Raw genomic sequence first — 14,284 nt, forward strand, 5'->3', positions numbered from 1 at the left:
CATCTGTACAAGAAGCATAACCACGGGGTAAAGATGAAATAAACAGCCGGCTCTTAGGGCTGTTTGGCACAGAGCAGGTGCTCCATAAATATTAGCTATTATTGTAATTATTAGTATTATTATGAGAGAGTGTCTTTTTCCCCCTCACCGAGCTCCTTGAGGCAGGGTGCTTGTCTCCTGTTAGTCTCTCTGGTGTCTTAGATAGATGGGAGGGGTGGGGTGGGGGGCCACACTAACTACTCCTCCAGTCAAAGGTCCCCCTGCAGCTCCTGTAAGTCTCTGTACTCCAGTGACCCTCTCACTTACCTGGTCACACCTTTCCCAGTGCAGGGTGTCCCTACAGTCAGGAGTGAGGTCCTGAGGGACAACCCCACCATTGCCCTGGTCACTACTCCCACCTGGGTTCACCTGACTAGTGAACCTCTGAAGAGTCAGGACGTGGCCAGGTAGGGGGCACCTACAAACACCCACCATACATACATATATATACATCAGAGCAATGACACCTCTGGGTAACGCCCCTCCCTGAACCCCCAGTATCTGTTCCCACCTGGCTCCTTTCCTGACTACTGGATGAGGGGTTCACATTTCTCTCTTAAGTCAAACCCCACACTTCCCCCCACCCCACCTGTTAGCACAGGCCCCAGGCCCAGGTTACACCTGATACCCCTCCCTCTCCCCTCAAAGAAAGACAGGCCGACCACGCATAAGGAGACCGAAAGTCCTTCTGGGGTGGGGAGGGCTGTCTCAGTGGAAAGGAAGCAGCATGCCCCCGGCCCCAGCTCCACACCCCACCCTGGCCTCCTGGACTTGAAGAAAGGCAGTCCATGTGCAGGGGAAGGGACTCACCGCTGTTGGCCCAGGGCAGGTACCAGGGGCAGCTGACATTCACGAAGGAGCCGGGCAGCCCGTCTGGCCAGCAGGCATAGTCATCAAAAGTCCGGTTGCAGAACAGTCCTGGGTGCAGGGTAACAGTCCTGAGTCCAGGCCTGACCATGGCACTGCCCCTCTTCTCCCCTCCCCACCATGGAGGCTGGCTGGCAGGGCAGAAACCTGCACCCTGTGAACTGCTGCTAGCACTTGCTATATGCCACTTTCCTCACCCGGCAGGTGCCAAGCAAGGGGACTTGGCCACTTACCAACAGTGAGACTTTGAGCACATTATTTAATGTCTCTGTTCTCTCATCTGTAAAATGGGGGCAATCCTGGTCCCACAGGGCTTTGTGGGGACAAACAGTGTATGCTACATAGATGCCTGAGAATAGTAAGTGCTCAATAAACTATAGGCCTATTCTTAAATTATACATCACAGGTGAGGAGGAAATGGTACCTCACATGGCTGGAATAAGCTTCCTAAGATCACCGTGTTATGATTGTGGGTCAACATTTAAACCCAGGCCTGTCTCCAATATTGTGCTCTTTAAAAACTACTCCCCTCCCCAAATACATTTACTCCTATAAATATGTTGATTGGGTGGGCCTCCAGCCCCTGCGCAGGCCGTGAAGTGCTGAAGAGGACACAGAATGGAAAGGCCAGGTCCCTGCTCCTGAGGGACCCAAGCCGGGGACAAGGGGGAATAGACAGCAATGAGATGGCAGCCCAAGGCAAAGGGCAGACATGGCATCCCAGAGAAGCAAATGATGCCCAGCCGTGGCTTTGGGGTCTTCAAGCCTTCAGGGAGTTGGTTGGTTGAGGGCCCCACCTGGACTCACCTGTGGCTGGGGGTGGAGCCTCAGTCAGGAAGCGTTGGCACTGGCGGCGATATTCTCGCCATTTCTGCACTGTCTCTGAGAGGGACACAGTGGCACCCTGGGGGGAAGGGCAGAAACGGGGGGCCTTTGGATGCAGCCAACCTCTCTTCTACCCCTGCCCCACACACTGGGTTTCTTGATCTTCCAGGGACCTCAGAGCCCCAAACTCCACCAGGCATTGGCATCTCTGAGAGAAGGGGAGAACAAATTGCCGCCGCAGAGGGCTCCGGGGAAATGTTTTTACATCTTTATTCCTCCCAGGGGACCGGTGCACAGCCTGTGTGTAGCAGTGCCCAGCAAATGTCTACTGACTTGATGCTGTTGGGGGTGAGTGGGGGAGGGGGAGGGGAGAGTGTCGCATCATGGTCTCATCTGACCTCACCTAGGACAGAGCTCCTGAGGGCCTCGAGCTTTGTGATCGCCATGGGCTCCTTTCCCAGGGCCCATCAGCCTGCCTGTAAACTTCTCACACTTTCAACCATTCTAGCAGGGGAAATGCAGGCCCAGAGTGGGACAGGGACTCAGTGAAGGTCACACAGCACCCCAAGGAGAAGAGCTGAGGCCAGATCCCGGAGTCCCCCAGATCAGTGACTGTGATGGAGTGTTGGAGGGTGTGAGGTGTGGAGGGATTCAGTGCCTCAGAGCCTGGTAATGCGACTCCATTATATCCCTCAGACACAACCAATGATGCCAGTGGGGGGCCAACACGGACCCCCCCCACCCCATTTCCCCTTTTAACATAACAACACAGATCAAATATTCAAATCAGCTTCTATCAACTGGAGCAGGAGGAGTCCTGAAAGTTCTAGAACACGGAGACCAGGCCTACAATGGGCGGGATCCCCCGATCTGTGAACAAGGGAATATAACCTCAATTTTCAGATGAGGTGGTAACAGAACTGGCTTTTTAGCAGAGACCCTAATGGAGAATGGTCCCTTCTGAACATTTTTGTGCACTTCCTTTAGATATGTCTTGGGACTGTGTTTCTTTTTCATTCGTATTTTTTCCTGACTAGGCTCAAGATTATAAATATTCTTCATGTAGAGGCTGCAGATGCTGAAATGACCAGGGAGCCTCTTGTATAAAATTTAGGGCTTATACATAATTTAAAACAAAATTTGACTTTTTTGAAATCACAAAAATATACACGTGTGCTGAAATCTAAATAGCTTGCTTTTGGCCTGGTGGTGCTTAATCACTTGCCGGATCTGGTTTCTGAGTAACCCTTCCCCAGTTTAAGCTGAGTTCTGTTTTATAAGACACCACCTGTAAAGACACCTGCTGCCATGTGCTGGTCCCTACAGATTAGGAAGCCCCAAGGAGGGGACCAAGCTTGCTTAAGCCCCAGACACATTCTTGGAGTGAGTGTGCTGAGGCCGGAGGTGGGGCTACCTGAGGGCAAAGTCAAGTGTAATTGTTAAATAAATAAGTTAAGTAAGTAAATAAATAAATAAAATGAACAAGAAATCAAACTCAACAACAGTAAAGGCAGTGGCATGATTTTAGCTATAACTGAGGGGTCACCGTCTTCACCAGAGCCAGGCCTGGTGGATCAACCCCCACCCCACCCAAACCCCTTTTCCTTCTTCTCCTAGTCCCTGAATACAGCAGCTACTGGTGCTGGGAGCGGGGAGAGGCTGGGGAGATTGCCCCTTGGTCTCTCTTTCTAGGAGGAAAGCAGGCAGGAATCAAGGTCACTGCTGGGAACTGGGGCAGAAGGTATACCTGGGCCAGGGAGTGGGGACAAGGACACCCATGGAAACCAGAAGTCTCAGGGTGGGGGTGGGGTGTAGGGTTAAGGCTAAGGTCAGCACCATGAAGGCCAGCCTGGCCCAACACCCAGGGAGCTTCGAGACAGAGGCCTCCCTGTCACCTGCTCTGAGCAGCGCTTCAGATATGAAATTATCTTCAGACTGGGGCTCCCTGAGGGCAGGGCTATGTCTCCCCTCAGACTGGGGCTCCCTGAGGGCAGGGCTGTGTCTCCCCTCAGACTGGGGCTCCCTGAGGGCAGGGCTGTGTCTCCCCTCAGACTGGGGCTCCCTGAGGCAGGGCTGTGTCTCCCCTCAGACTGGGGCTCCCTGAGGGCAGGGCTGTGTCTCCCCTCAGACTGGGGCTCCCTGAGGGCAGGGCTATGTCTCCCCTCAGACTGGGGCTCCCTGAGGACAGGGCTGTGTCTCCCCTCAGACTGGGGCTCCAATTATAAAATGAATAAGTCATGGGGATATAACGTACAACATAAGGAATATAGTCAATAATATGGTAATAACCATTTATAGTGGCAGATGGTCACTAGACTTGTCGTGGTGATCACGTCATAAGTTATATAAATGGTGTATCACTACGTTGTACACCTGAAACTAATATATATTATGTCAACTGTAATTAAAAATAAATTAAAAAATAAAGTACTATGAGAACACACACACACACACACACACACACACACACACACACACGGCTGTGTCTCTCTCCTCAGAAAGAGAGCTTCCTGACAACAGGGTCCTCTGTCTTCTTCTTGCACCAGCTGAGTCTCGAAATACTGCTCATCACTGCCCCCTGCCCCCCAGCACAAACTACCCAGACCTCAGGCCTCTCCCCAACCTGGTGTTTATGGAAGCTATGTTGAGCCAGGCTCTGGGTGGTGGTGGGGGGTATGAGGGGACACAAACATACAGGACACAGCCCTGGCCTAAGAGAGTCCCCAGGCCACCTGTGGCGGGGTGGGGGGGTCAAATGCTTTTCTGAACAGAACGGAGAAGGCAGTGGGGGAACATGCGCAGGGAGGGATTGGGGCAGGGCTCAGTGTAGACTCCAGAGCCCTGGGGGACTCTGAGGACAGTGAGCTGGGGTGAAGCGGGGTGGGTGGGGGAGAGCCTGGGTTAGCAAGGGTGGAGGGTGGGCATTTCAGCAGAAGGCCTACACGGATGCTCCATGGAACAGAGGAAAGCCTTGGACTGATATGCAGGAGGACCTTCTGGGTCAGGGAGAGAGCGGCGGGCAGGAGCTGGGACAAAGGCCTGGATCTGGTCTGGGCAGGGCCGGGGCCACCAGGGCAGCAGCGCCCGGGAGCTCAGGTGAGCACAGAAACACAGAGGAGGCGGAACAGCCCTGGCTTTGGACTCAGACCTGGGCCTGACCCGGAGTTAATAAATAAGTCCCTCATAAACTAAATGTGTGACCTTGTGCAAGAGTTTTAACGTCTAGCCTCAGTTTACACATGTGCAAAGTGAGAATAATAGTCCCTCCCCACCTAGGCTTGTTGCAAGGATTAAGTGAGCTAATGCTTAGAACAGCCCCTGGCACATGGAAAATGTATAGTCAAGGATTAACCAACTCCCAAAAGGAGGAGATGAACACATCATCTGCTTAATTTGTGACATCTTCCAGCAGCGACCAAAGGTGGTAGCAAAGCCAAGTGGGATGCTCGGGACTCCACGCTGATGGACAGGGAGCTGCAAGGAGAGGCAAGGCCCTGTTCAACCAGCCCCTCCCCCATGACATTCTCCTGTGATGTGACTCTCTGCTCCAAGCCTGGTGAGGTGGTGCTGGGGCTGTGGAGTGGTGGGGAGGACACAGCAGGGGGTGACCCTGTCCCTCACAGGGCAGCAGAGCTGGCCCGGAGAACAGGGCGGCAGTGGGGGCCTGCAGGGCCAGGGTGAGGGCATGTTGGCAGGTTTTAGAATCGGGACTTAACCAGGCTTCATGGGATCTCTCTGAAGGGGGTGAAGGCAAATGGCAACAATGCCCAAGGTGGAGGTTACAATAAGGAGAGGGCGTCTCTCAGATTCAGGAGTTTGGAGAGGAAGCAGGAGGTGAGAAAGAGGATGCCAGGAGGGAGTGGTGTGCAAGCACTGAACAGAGTCACAAACTACCCAGACCTCTGGCCTCCTGGTTTAAACCCCAGCTCTGTTTGTTAATATGAGACTGACTGATTAGACACCCTTTAATCTTCAGGGGCCTCAGTTCCCTCACCTATAAAATGGGCACATCATTCTTCTCAAAGAGTTACTGCACAGATCCATCAAGCTAAAGTAGGTGAAAATCTTTATGAATTGACAAGCCCTGTACAAGTGGGCAGTGTGGGGAGGAAGAAGAGCAGAAAGGGAAGTAGATGAGTAGTCGCTTCGAGGTGATGGCCTTTCCCACACCCTGGGAGGGCATTCTCTCTCCAAAGACTGGCTGATAACCTGAACAATTACTCATACAGTTTTAGTTCGCAATGTGACTGCATCAGATTCTTTCCTTTTCTGGGAACTTTTTTGATTGAAGGGGAGGAGGAACGAGACCTTGCCTCTCTGGGCCACTGAGGTGGGAATAACGGGAGAGGGCCTCCCAAAAGGAGAAAGACGGCTCCGAAGACAACCATCTTCCTCGAGGGCTCTTCCTGGGACTCCAAGCCTCCTCCAGAGCCCAAAGCATCACCCCAGGCCCCTGCATCCTGGAGGGGTGGGGCTCTTAGACCTCCCCCCACTTTTTTTAAGAGCTCCTGATAGGTGAGTGGAGGGACAGGGAAAGGAAAACTGCACACACATTCTCACCCACGCTGTTGAGCACTTGCTGACACACTGACACATTACCTAGAGTCTCTCTCACACATGCAAACCCACACAGATGTCAGGTACACACTCACATGCAGAGACTTTGCCCCTAAATACACACACACACACACACACACACACACACACACACACACCTTGACTGACATACACTTAACTCACCCTGTCACATACATATATACAGAGAAACAGCCACTCATTCTGTCACAAGCACCTCTCTCACCCACACACGGACACATACTGGAAGACACCCAGTCACACACTGTCTCTCTCACACACACACACAGACCTTCCCATAGGTACAGCATCACACATAGGGTCATAAACACACATACACTGTCACAGACAATTATATGCTGAGATGTTTCACACACAGTGACACATACAGGCAGACTGCCACACATAGGATTATATACAACTACACAGAGAAACAGGCTCATACCCCTCACCCCTTGGTCTCTCTCTTTCTGTCTCTCTCTACCTGTCTGTTATTGTATCTCTATATCTCTCTAACACACACACACACACACACACACACACACACACACACACGGGAATCTGCCTAGAGTAGAGGCAGGCCACAGCTAACGCACTGGAGAGCAGGATGTGACTTCCTGCTTGCTCCTGCCCCTGCACCCACCGGCCGTCCCTGTCCTCACTGACCACTGTGCACCCTGGACTCCCTCCACCCTTCACTGGAGTGCAGAGGCCAGGCCCACAGCCCTACTCTGCTGTCCTGGAGAAGGCTTTCAGATTTCCGAGGACAAACAAGTCAGTTCCCCCAAGCGACTGAAGCTGCTGTCTCAGGGCGCCAGTGTCTCAGTCCTCTCCATAACCCTGTATGGTCGAGCTGGTGACACCTATTTCTGGATGACAAAACTGCGGTTCGGACGGTCAAGTGTCCAGCTAACAAAGGACCCGATAGTTGAATTCAGGTTTGTCTCGTTCTAATTTTGGGTGTCAAAGGACTGCCTGTCTCCTCAGTAGAACAGCTCCCTCAAAGGGGTCTTGGAGAAGGAATAGGGCTAGAGGGTGGGTGGTCCTTTCCAGCAGCAAGAAAGTGGCCCAGGTCTGCTTCTTTAGAGCTCAATCAGCCATCGCGCTGCCTGCAGGAAGCTGCTTCCAGCCTGGTCAGGCCTGACAGAGGAGAGCTCACTCTGTGATCTTCCTTCAGTCCCGCTGGGATAGGCTGGAATTAGGCACCAGCCCAGCCCTGCACCCCTGGTTCCTCTCTAAACCACTGGGTCACTTTATACAGAAAACCCTTCTTTTCTGAGCTTTTGTCCCCCCCATCAGTGACACGCAAGGGAGAGGGGAGTCTTACAAATCTCATGAACAGAAAATAGAATGTGAAATTTACCATTTTTAGAGTCTTATACACGGGCATGAGGTTGTGTCATAATTATTGCAGTCTAACCTCAAAGTCCTGGTCGCTCAGATCTCCACGGTGGCCAGGGATGCGCAGGGTCCCCAAGGAGAGCATGCCCCAAAGCTCCCCTCTCTCTGCTCAGAGACCAGCTCATCCTGCCCTTCTCTGCTCCGCCCCTGCCCCACCTGTTATGACCTCAGGATATTCGGCTTTTGCCCTTGGCCCAGGGCTGAGAATTGAGGGGATCAGAAGACATGGCAGGTTCAAGAAGCCTGACTCCTCTGGGTAAAGGAGGAGCAGACAGGCAGCCCCCAGAACCACTCCTCTTCCCTTAATCCAAACCAGTTTTCAAACTTGACCTGGAACAGGATGGGACCCCTAGCCCAGCCCAGCCTAGAGGAGGGCTAAAGGTGAGAGAGAAGCAGGTAATGGGTCTGCAGTCCTGGCTCCAGAAATATCCCAAGTGCACAGGGAAGCCAAAGCCTGGCTGAGGGGTTGGGGGAAGGTGCTATGGGAGGGAGGGTGTCTCCTGCGGCTGTCCTGGGGTACAGGGAGAGGGAAGACATCTGGAAAAGAATTTGGGGCCTGAAAATGGCCTGGCCCCTTAGCTGGGAGTTACATCCGTCCACATTTGGATTCTTAAGGGGCAGAGTCATCCTCGGCCAAGGCAATGGCCCCTCACCCTGCCTCCCACCTGTGCTGGGACACATTTCAAAGCCTGTACAGGTCCACTCCCCAAAGCTCTCGGTGTTTTAGGTCTGAGGGTAGGGATGGGAGGCAATGGGAAGAGCCAGTTCCCTGACACAGGACAGGCCACCCAAGCCTGTACCCCCTCTCTGCTCAAGCATCTCACAGCAGCTTTGCACAACTTCCCTGTCCAAAAGCAGGCTGACCATGGATGGCCCCCAGCCCCGGAGCCTGGAGGAGGGAGGACAGTGAAGGCCAAGGAGAAGGGCTTTGGGGTCCACCCTGTGGCCTGCTCTCCAGTGACACGGAGGAGGTTACGGTATCTGTGTGTCCCAGTATGTGCTCTGGTGTGTGTTGTCAATCAGGGGGGCTCAGAAGGAGGGCTCAGGCCAGTGTGTGAGGGGGGCCTGGCTGCTTCCAGAGGAGCAGGAGCCTCCGGCGGTGTGTTTGCCGCAGGGGCTGGGGGTGGGGTGGGGTGGCACTCGAGTTCCATCTGGGAGGTCACAAGGAAGGACAACAAGCTGCCACCGCAGGGTCCCTGGGGCTATGAGTTAAAGGCTGTGCCGGGGGGCTGGTGAGGGGGTAATGGAGCTGGGTGTCCACACCCTGGCTCTCTCTGTCCCCCAGAGTCATCTCAGGGTCTTTGACCAGCGAGCGGGCAGGCTGCGGGGAGGCACTGCGGGGCAGGGTCAAGGCGCAGTGGGAGACGTTGAGGTCAGGAAGGGGGCGAGCCTGGGCTGGGGCAGGGCGGCTGGCACGGGTTTCCGAGGAGAAGGAGTTGGGAAAGTGTCTGGGGAGCCGCGGCACAGAAGTCAGCGCCAGGCGGCCGCGGGGCAGCTGGCGCCCTGGCAGAGGGGCCCCGGCGGACAGGAAGAGGGTGCCGCGCCCGGGATGGGGGAGCCTCCCGCGGGCTAAGCCGCCTCGGTCACCCAGCCCAGAACGCCAACTCCCCGCTCCCTACTCCCCTCGAAGCTTCGGGTCCGTCTGCCTGCGGTCGCGGAGTTTCGCTCAAGTCCCGCCGCCCCAGCCAGGACCCGCCACCCGCTGCGCTCCCGCCTCCCCCCTGCCCCGGGCTCCTCGGCCTCACCTGGGGGCGGGGGCCGGCCCTGCCCACCGCCCCGAGCAGCAGCAGCGCCAGGCGGAGCGGCCCGGGGGCGCCGGCCATGGCGGGGCGCTCAGGACTGAACCATCGCTGCCACCTGCGGAACCGCGCGCGACGACTGATCCCGGGCAGGCGGCCAGCGGCGGGCGCGGGGGAGGAGCCGGCGCGGGGCCGCCCCGCCCGCGGGAGGGGCCTGGCGGGGTCCCCGGCCTTCAGCCCCGGCCGGCGAAAGCCTCCCGGCCACCCCGTTGCGCTGCTCAGCCTGTCCCGGCGGGTTGCCGCCCGGCCCTGCGCCCCCCACCGCCGCACTTCCTCCCAGGTGCCGCCAGCTAAGGAAAGCCCAACCGCCCCACACCTACTCAGGGTACGGAAACTTAGGCCGGGGGAGCCCATGGGACTGGTCCAAGGTCACACCGTCACTCAGACCCTTCCCAGAAAGTGTCACGCTAAGAACTGCGAGTGACTAGAAAGACTAGCCGGGTTACTTAACCGTTTTCCAAGACCTCTTCTTATTCCCGAGCTCTGTCCCGCAGGCAGCCCTGGGACAACCAAGGTTGGGGAAGGAGAGGGGAGACAACAAATGGATGGATGGAGCCCTGATGGTGGGGAGTGGTTCTCCCACTTCTGCAGCCCCCACGGCCCCTGCTCTGAATCACTGGGCTCTGAGAATCCTGTGTCGGTGCGATAACATGTGCCCATGGCTCTTCCCTGTGATTCCTGCGTCTTTGTCTCCTCGTATTTTACCTGCTCTTGTGTCCACCCCACCCCCAAACGCAGCAGGCTGTGGGAGAGCGTGCTAAGAAGATAAGGAGGCACTGACTTTGTTACCTAGTAGTGCCTGTGAGGATTGGGGGTGGGAAAGAAGGATTACCTTCCACACCCCGCAAAGAACTTCGATGTCACTGTGGGGAACAGGGGCGGCAGCAGCCCTCAGCCCTGGACCTGCCATGGGACATGTCTGGAGCATTCCAAAGGGAGAGGGAATCTGTTGGAGTAGCTGTTCCTCAGGGAAAGAACAGAACTTTTCAAAGCCCAGAGGAGGCTGGCTCTGTCAGGGGAAGGGGCGAGGGGACTGGGAAGAGGTGGGAGACAGCTAGTGGCATGAGCCAGGGACTCCCGTTCAGCAAGAGGGGCTTCCTCCCCAGCTAGCTCTGTCTCCACTACCCTGGAGTCATTTATTCCCTCCTCTTCCCAGAAGTCAGTTTGACAGTCACCTCTGTGTGTCATTTAGCATTAGTTTGTTCATCTGCACTTGACAGAAAAGCCCAAACCACAATGGCATAACTGAGGGCGGTATCATGTAAAGCTAGGCCAGAGGTTCAGCTCAGGGTTGGAGCAGTGGCTGCCTGGTCCTCAGGGTCCCAGGCTCTTCTAACTTCCACCATTCTCATGGTGCAAGGCTTCCTTCCACGTGGTGATCCATGGTGGCTGCTCCAGCTCTGACCAGGATATCCAAATTCCAGCCAGCAAGGAGGAAAGGGGAGAAGATGGGTACACCTCCACCCATAAGGCACATCCTGGAAAATGCAGTTGTCAGTTTCGCCCACTGGGCAGAACTAGACACGTGGCACCCTTAGCTCCAAAGGAGGCTGGGGAAAGTGACTTTTATTCTAAGTGATCTCTGGCAAAGTTAATATTAGGGCTTTTATTACTCTAGAGGAAGGCTAATGCGGCTGAGCCTCGAACAACGCTGGGGTTAGGGGTACTGACCCACGCTGTTGCAAATCCACGTATAAATAACTTTTGACTCACCAAACACTTAACTCCAGTCATCCCTCCGTATCCACAGGGGATTGGTTCCAGGACCGGCCACAGTTACTAAAATCCATGGATGCTCAAGTGTCTTCTATAAACTGGTATAGACCAATGGGTACAGTTGGCCCTCCGCATCTGTGGATTCGCAACCGAGGATAGAAAAATAGTTTTCTTTTTCTTTTTTTTAAATTAAGATTTATCGGGGTGACAACGGTTAGTAAAGTTACCTAGGTTTCAAGTGTACAATTCTGTAATAGTCAGAGGAGAAAAGTTGAGAACCGTATGATTTCACTGATATGTGGGATATAAAACTGAAAGCAACAAAGGAACAAGACAAAGAAAGAAAAATACTGTCTTCGGTCTGCTGTTGGTTGAATCTGCAAATTCGAAACCTGGAGATGTGTAGGGCCGACTGTATATTTATTGAAACAATTCTGTGTATAAATGGACCTGTGTAGTTCAAACCTGTGTTGTTCAAAGGTCAAGTGTATATATCTAGATAGATAGATGGATGGATAGATTATAGATAGATGATAATAGATAGGTAGGTAGATAGATAGATAGATAGATAGATAGATAGATAGATAGATAGATAGATGTTGGGAAACAACTTGCCGGCTCTGTGATACCAGGGTTGGGGCATGGGGAGAGGAGAGGAGAGCGGAAGCTAAGGGGCTAGAGAAAGTATTTACACAGAACTCTGCCTTTACTATGAACATACCAACCTCCAAATTACATTTAATCCAGAAGTACGTATCTATGGAATACCTGTCATGTGCCAGACACTGAACTAGGCCCTCAGGGGTAGAGTGGTGCTAAGTGGTGCCACAGCATCTATCTTCAGGGAGATTCCATTCTAATGCAGGAGAAAGACATTAAATAAGTGTTTTTTGGAGCCATTTAGCTTACAATTACACTCAGAATTAGCACTGCTGGGATAAGCAGATGCTGTATAAGTCCTGCCCTCCGCGCTTTAAAAGACCACTTTCTCTCTGCGGGGTCGGGGCTTTCTGTGACTGGGAGGAGACTTTTGTGTTCAGCCATTGCAGGGCAGGCACCCCTAGGAGCAGTTCTCAAGCGTGAATGGACATGAGTGGATGGATAAACACCCCAGTTCCTCACCACTTGGACAGGACAACTCAGGTGTGTACGACAGTCTCCCAGAGGTCCCAGAGGGGTGGAGCCTCAGCTTCCCACAGTGCTAACCTGCCCCGTAATGCACCCAGTGTTGGCTTCCTTCCCTGGCCAGTCTCACTTTCTAACAGTAGGGGACTAGTGCTTCCTGAGGACACCTCCCAAATAAAAGTAAACTACTCGTCTGAAATCCTCATCTCAGGGTCTGTTTCTGGGAGAGCCCAGCTGAAGACAGTGGGCATATGAGAGTATCCAGGGATGGGAGCTGGGCCCCTAAGCCCAGAGGCATTTGGGTGGCAGATTATTTAACTTCTCTTTTTAACACTTGGGGGTCCAAAGCCTCTGAGTTTGCTCTGAGGCTGCCCCTTATTTCGTATGTGCCAATGTGGATTGTAATTGTCTCCTTCTTATTACACCGAGGCTCCAAGAGGGCCAGCATGCTGTATTTCAGCACTGGCACAGGTCTGTGCCTCGTAAGTGCCCAGTGTTCACAGACACTTCCTGGTTCTGTCTCCGGTATGACGGGTGATACCAGGCGCCTGCCATGCCCTGGTGCTTCTGTGGATGTGCCCTGCAGCTGCTGGGAGCTTGTGTATTAGGCATTTGTCAGTATTATTCCTCCAACTTGTAAGGTAAGTAAGCTTCAGAGCAGGTCCAAGGTCTGGTTCCGTTTTTCAAACAGCTGCTCTCCCTCCCTCCTTATCCAGTCTCCTAGAGGATTGTTTTCTCCAACCCTTATCTGACCTTGTCCCTGAGCCTAGCGATTGTTTCCCCAATCCTCCAAATTCCTTAACATCTACGGATTCTCCTTAGATCTGCTCCCCACTTAACCTCCCAACTGTACCTCTTGCAAGTAATTCTCCCATCTCTTTGCACACGTGGTACCTTCTGTCTGAAGTGTCCTCACCCACCCTGCCTGCCTGCGCTCCTGCTCATGCTTTAGGACCCAGCTCAGGCAGCTGCTCGTCTAAGAAACCTTCTCTTATCCCTGCCCCTCAGTGCCCCTTTGGACAGCATAGATGCTTTAGTCAGCAGTGAGAGCCCTGGAAGTCTCCCTGAAACATGGTTCTCCCTCAGGGTACCCCAAATCCTACCCACCCTCAGAGCCTCCGCGGAGGGGTCACCCCCACCTAGAAGCTTTCCATGATTGCACCCCACACCCCAATTTTGCAGGGCCCTGGTCCCTTGTGCTTACCGCCATCTGGGCACTTTGGAACCCTCTTGAATGCTGGTTAATTCCTCGGCTTCCCTGAGTAGGGATCTTGTTTTACTCACTTCTATACCCACAGTACCCAGTGCCGTACTTGGCACATACATACGAGGTGTTCAGTGACTCTTGTTCAAAACAACAGATGGAATGAATTGAAGCACTTACTGTGTTCTGTCACTATCTCATTATGACTTTCCCTCATTGGATTGTGGGCTCCTTGAGGGAAGGATGTTTCCATCTTCGTCTCTGGATATCCAGTGTCGGCACAGGCCCTAGCTCATAGCAGGTGCTCAGTGATGTTTTCCCCCATGGAAATGTGTCAATCCAAATATCCATTGAAGTGTCTGGCACATAGTAGGCGCTCAAAAACTTATCAAAAGGAGGATGTGCTGGGAGAGAGAACAGATTATATACTGGGGAGTACGGTCCTCTCCTCTCCCCACACTGTTATCAGGGCCTCTCGCTCAGGCCCTGCTGTAGTCTGAATGTTTGTGTCCCCCAGCCCCCAAATTCATATGTCGAAATCCTAACCCCCCAATGTGATGTTATTAGTAGGTGGGGCCTTTGGGAGGTGATTAGGTCATGAGAGCAGAGCCCTTGTGAATGGGATTAGTGCCCTTATAAAGCAGACCCCAGAGAGCTCCTGCGTCCCTTCCACCATGTGAGGACAGAGAAAACATGGCCATCGATGAACCAGGAAGTGGGCTCTCACCAGACA

At 53.7% G+C, this 14,284-nt stretch overlaps 1 protein-coding gene across 2 annotated transcripts in view; it reads right to left on the minus strand.

The window, feature by feature from the left end:
- The window catches only part of GLP1R (glucagon like peptide 1 receptor), a 34,741-nt gene extending 25,048 nt beyond the window's left edge, over window positions 1-9,693 (minus strand). The window contains exons 1-3 of one of the 2 annotated variants that reach the window (XM_074332878.1): window positions 9,453-9,693; window positions 1,714-1,810; window positions 850-957 (exon numbers count right to left, since the gene is read on the minus strand). In XM_074332878.1, coding sequence (XP_074188979.1) covers window positions 850-957; window positions 1,714-1,810; window positions 9,453-9,530 — 283 coding nt within the window. In that variant the 5' untranslated portion in view covers window positions 9,531-9,693. The remainder of the gene's footprint in view (window positions 1-849; window positions 958-1,713; window positions 1,811-9,452) is intronic. The other variant, XM_074332877.1, reaches the window with a different exon arrangement.
- Window positions 9,694-14,284: the final 4,591 nt, after the last annotated feature.

The sequence above is a fragment of the Rhinolophus sinicus genome, linkage group LG05 (assembly GCF_036562045.2).
Source record: "Rhinolophus sinicus isolate RSC01 linkage group LG05, ASM3656204v1, whole genome shotgun sequence".
Taxonomy (NCBI): Eukaryota; Metazoa; Chordata; class Mammalia; order Chiroptera; family Rhinolophidae; genus Rhinolophus; species Rhinolophus sinicus.